General features: G+C 51.4%; 1 protein-coding gene across 1 annotated transcript in view; it reads left to right on the plus strand.

Moving 5' to 3' along the window:
- Positions 1-4,832, plus strand: part of LOC119098140 (protein Wnt-7b) — a gene marked incomplete at its 5' end in the record, with an annotated part of 31,849 nt that extends 27,017 nt beyond the window's left edge. The window contains 3 exons of the mRNA XM_037221070.1: positions 3,278-3,373; positions 3,410-3,587; positions 4,013-4,832. Of these exons, the coding sequence (XP_037076965.1) occupies positions 3,278-3,373; positions 3,410-3,587; positions 4,013-4,155 (417 nt within the window). The remainder of the gene's footprint in view (positions 1-3,277; positions 3,374-3,409; positions 3,588-4,012) is intronic.
- Positions 4,833-5,122: the final 290 nt, after the last annotated feature.

The following is a 5,122-nucleotide window of genomic DNA, read 5'->3' on the forward strand; positions in this document are numbered from 1 at the left end:
TTGAGTACAGCTTCTACCAGCTGGGTAATCAGCTGTGCGATAAGGCTAACCATTAGTCCGAATGTCGGGCCGGGCCCAGTGACAGACGAACAGCACATAGTGAATGGTGGTGCTTCAGTTGTATTGGTGTTTTTAGTTTCCGGCGACGTCACCAAGCACAGAGCTCAAAAGTGATAGTGTTCCAGTCTTTATGACATTATGTGGGTCTGTGTGTCGCTGTTACCAAGTGATCAGATAAGGTCTGTAATCGAGGTCCACGCTCAGGGCACCCTGCTAGCTTCAGCTTCTTCTTTTCTTCCGATGTAAATTCTTTGTGCACGCCTGATTTTGCACCCTGAGTTAAACGTATTTATTTCTCTCCGTAGCTCGGTTTTTCTTTTGCGTTGGGCCATGGCAGCAGATATTTCAGCACGCAGCTGCCGTTTCCGTTGCGATGCACGGAACTTAAGGTATTATCACTTCAAAGCCCCGACACTGAGTTTACGACCTTCAATGCACCAGGGGGAGGCGGACCGGTTTAACGATGTTATAGCGCTAAACAATTATTATATTGGCGGCACTCAGTACTTTAAGTTGTGCTAATCCTCAAGATGACTGAGGATGGGCACAGCTTCAAATATTAAGTACCACCAATTTGATCGTTGTGTAGCACTTTAACGTATCTTAAGCAGCACCTCCTGGTATCTTGAAGGTCGCCGACTCAGCATAAGGACTTAGAATTCGCAATGCCGGAAAATTAGAAGCTGGCGCGTTCTTTCCCACAGCAAGAACCCAACTAAAGCCGAAAATCAAGGGAGCATAATTCGGAATCACGTCTCTGGGGCATCGAACCCCTGTGCTGTAGAACGGATGGATTTCATCTCATTTGCTTGGAATTATTAGCGCGGAGTTGGGTCGGAACTCGAGGCACTATATGACCTCGGCTCGAACTCATACACATAAAAACTAAGAGGTTCTGACGCGGGCACATGCGATGAGAAGGGCTCTGGACTCAGGCTCTGATTCGCTATACCAGGGCCTGGATGGAGGCTTGAACTCAGACGTTTTGCTCGAATACATATTTGTATTATCCTTCATAACCACTCAAAGCTCCAACAATGCCCAGTGCACAACTGACGCAGGCCTCTTACCTTTAACATGATGAACTAGCTTCAACGGCTCTCGAGCCATTTGTGATTCGGAAAACAGGACGTCTCCACGGACTCGCCACGCAAACTGAATGTGGGAGATCGGTGGCGGACCGTGCGGTGCGGTCGGATTTATGTCAGGCTTGACACATGTGAAAACATTGAGATATCAGAATCACTATTATTTATCAGCGGCAAGCCAGGCCAACTTATGGTATAACGCTTGGTCAAGCAAACAAGGTAGTCATACGGTTGCAAGATTTATCTTCGGCCGCTAGCTGCAGGAGGTTTTGACGGGCAACTTACACGTTGAGAAAACTGCATGTTTTGTGATGCCAGATCATGAGTAAACATGGCAGGCTCATCGTGGCTCGGGGTATGACATGGTCTGCTGTCGATCGCCGCGTGGGGTAGGACATGGTCTGCTGTCCATCGCTGCATGGGGTAGGACATGGCCTGCTGTCCATCGCTGCATGGGGTATGACATGGCCCGCTATCCATCGCTGCGTGGGTTATGACATGGTCCGCTGTCCATTGCTACGTGGGGCATGACATGGTCCGCTGTCCATCGCTGCGTGGGTTTTGACGTGGTCCGCTGTCCATCGCTGCATGGGGGATGACATGGTCCGCTGTCCATCGCTGCGTGGGTTATGACATGGTCCGCTGTCCATCGTTGCGTGGGTTTTGACATGGTACGCTGTCCGCCTATACATTGGGTGAAGCAAGGGGGAACAACTCGGCAAAATGCTGGTAAGTCTTATTCGTTGAGTTAAAGAGGTGATGCCGAACTTCAAAGATTTGAGCCCTCCCTGTGACTGATTGCAGATAAATATTCGTACAATCCATTGGAAGGCCGCAGACCAGATTTTGTAAGATCAAGAGCATACCAGCTTGCGTTCTGTTAGCATTTTTGTAAGACCGGGGAATTTAAAACAACTTAAAGCTCCACCAAGGACTGCATTTCCTGGCCGTCCACACTTTCAGGTCTCCGTCAGCGCGCGTTAAGCGCTCGTAGCGTCACCTATATGTGGACTTCATATAGGTGGCGCTTGTGCTGTCGCTTCTTAAGGCGTCGCTAGGGGCTGGGCTATGATGCAGGCTGCCGCGCTGCGTACCGTTGACAATACAGGGGATATCATTTTCATGGCCGCAATTTCAAATGTAGATTATGCATGTTTTGGCGATGGTTCACAGCTGGCAGCACGAAGTGAAAACCTAGATGATGCTGCCGACAAGGATTATTTGTTCGAAACTTTCCCAGCGGGCTTCAAGACAGGAGTATCACTCTCCAGAAGTGATTACAGGGTAGCTTCAACAGTCGCTTTAGGCCTCTTGGGGTAGTTATTTTGCATCGTTGTGGTTCTGGGCTTTAATTAAGAACTGGTGCTAGCGCTTCCCAAAGTGTGCAAAATGGCAACTACAGTGTGTGCGACACAATGCTTTTACCATTGGCGGTGTGTCGCAGACAAGTATCTTCCGGTTTGAGCTGAGTAAGTCACATGAGACATTCGCACTTTTTCTGATGGTCTCACCAGCGCGGACGTTCCAATATAGCATAACACCACCAAAGCCGTCTGAACACTGTAGCCATGCCCCGACCTATTGACAATGGCTTCTGCTGTTGTCTCCCACGTGTGGAAACCGAAATCACGACATGAATGTAATGCGCCTGGTGTACATGGTCTTAACTAAAATGAATTTAGCTGGGCGACCCAAGCATGATCTAGGCCTGGATCAGCGGAGTGGGTTAGCATGTTGGCAATGTCATTTGTATTATGATGCCTTATATTTTTTATATTTGAAGTCACTCCCCTCTGAGTGCCTTTGGATCGACCAGACGGTCCGGACCCTTGTGTCATTAGAAAAGAGGCCGGCACCACGGCGTCATCATCCAGCCCTGTACTCTTTCTTACCAGAACTCTGGCTGCACCCCTGGGTTGTGGCATTCTCTTGGTGGTGAGCGTCCGGCACTAGGAGTGACAGTTACTCCCTGGTGATGGCAGCCCTGTTTTGGAGGTAAGGGCCTGCTCGTAGTGAGGACACCTCTTCCGATGATGATAGTTCGCCCACTCCTCGAAGACAGACCACGCCTGGTCCACGCCCGCCTGCACAATCCACTCCCGTCGTTGACTGTCTGCTGCTGCCGCCAGGCGGTGACACGCGGCAGCCGACGCCGCTGCCGCTGCTACGGTCCCTCCGGCACGTGCTCCCTGCGCACCTGCTGGCTGGACGCGCCCACCGCCTTCGTCAGCGTCGGCGACCGGCTGCAGCGGCAGCTGGCACGCTCGCAGCTGGTGGAGCTGGCGCCGAGCGGACGCGCGCTGCAGCTGGTCGGCTCGAGCGCGGCACCCGACCGCTCGCAGCTGGTGCACCTCGTGCCGTCGCCCAGCTACTGCGAGCCCGACGCGGAGAGCGGCTACAACGGCACGGCCGGCCGCCAGTGCCGCAAGCAACGGGCGCGTGAGTGACGGGAGCGGAGGGCGCGCCACTGACGGACTGCGCCGGCCCCGACCGAACGGCGACGTTCTCGCAGTGGTGGGGACGGGACGCGGCGTCGAGCAGAAAAGACGTATCGTGGGTTAGCTGGTGTATAGGTGCTGATATCGTTTAAGTAACTTTCATCTCATCTCGTCATTGGCTCGGCTACAATGTGATAACAGGCTATCGATTCGTCGCTGCGGCTGAAATTCTGAAGTGCGGCGTGGTCTACCCTTAGCTGTCGAGATTTTGTCTGGTTCTGTCTGCGTGTGGTGGTTTCCTGGCTTATGTGCAGCACATGGTGCCACGTCCTTGGTTTTGGGGCGGAGTGAGTGGCACGTTCAGCGAAGGCTTTACGCGTAGCGTGCTTGGTTTAAATCACGTAGCCTTAACCATGATCTTTTCAGTTCCAGGAAACTGCGAATACCTTTGCTGCGGCAGGGGGTATAACACGCGCATCACGCATCGACGGTATTGCTGTAACTTCCACACCAGTGCGGCCGAGCCCACTACGTGCCAGCAGCGAACAACAGTCAGAACTTGTCAGTGACAGAAGTGGAGTGGTTCATTTGTGCCGAGTGGGCGTTTGCCACTCAGCCAAGAGGTCAGTGATTTTGTGGTAGTGACAAAATATATGCCCGGCCACAAGATCCGGGCAGAGCGATGTACAGGATCCGGGGTTTTCTACATAACTATTTGGACTCGTGCACGTCAGACGCGTTTTGAAATGGTAAGCACCCGGATCCGGGATCCTTCGATGATATTATCTTCACTTGAGTCCCAGAGTATCCTTTAGAAGGCTACTAGTCAGAGATGGTGTTGAAGATGATGATCTTGAAGCCGAACGCAGTACCGATGTGACTGGCCGTCACTCAGTCAGCGCGGATGCACCAATGCTCAATAGATGGCGCGCAAAAGCGTGCTCTTCCGTGGCTCTTCGCGTGACCCGGTGAATGGCAATTTTGACTCTTCGTGTGGCCTAGTATATGTTAATTTTGTCTCTTCGTCTTTTTGTTCCTTTGTTTTCTTACGAAAACAAAGTCAAGGAAGATCCTGATCTCACGTGCAGCTAATCATGTCACCCTGTGGAAAATAGTAGTTCTAAACAAGGTTGTGATCGGTCGTTTTACGAGTGTGACGTAGGTGATTTGCTGTGCAGCAGCTGCTGGCTGTTTTCAAGCCTTGTTACGTGATCACTGTTCTTCGTCTATGTGATTAAACTGTTCACACGCTTTATGTGCCACTGTTCTGAGTGCGGACCAGAAGCATGAAGATATTCATTATGGAATTCGACGGACCAATTCTTTCCCTACCACACGGGCCTTAAACTCAGGCTGCCGTAGCCCTGCAGCTACTCTTCATTGTGCGATATTTATCTAGCCAACTTATTCCTTTCCCCAAGTCTCTGCTTTAAAATACAGCCTTTGGGTGACGTGCTAAACCATGGTACATCCACTGATGTACGTAAATTATCGGTAATATAACTTTCAGAGGTGTGCTGTTAATTCGCAGCCCCC

Source organism: Pollicipes pollicipes, unplaced genomic scaffold (assembly GCF_011947565.3).
Source record: "Pollicipes pollicipes isolate AB1234 unplaced genomic scaffold, Ppol_2.1 Scaffold_4740;HRSCAF=5597_pilon_pilon_pilon, whole genome shotgun sequence".
Classification (NCBI taxonomy): domain Eukaryota; kingdom Metazoa; phylum Arthropoda; class Thecostraca; order Pollicipedomorpha; family Pollicipedidae; genus Pollicipes; species Pollicipes pollicipes.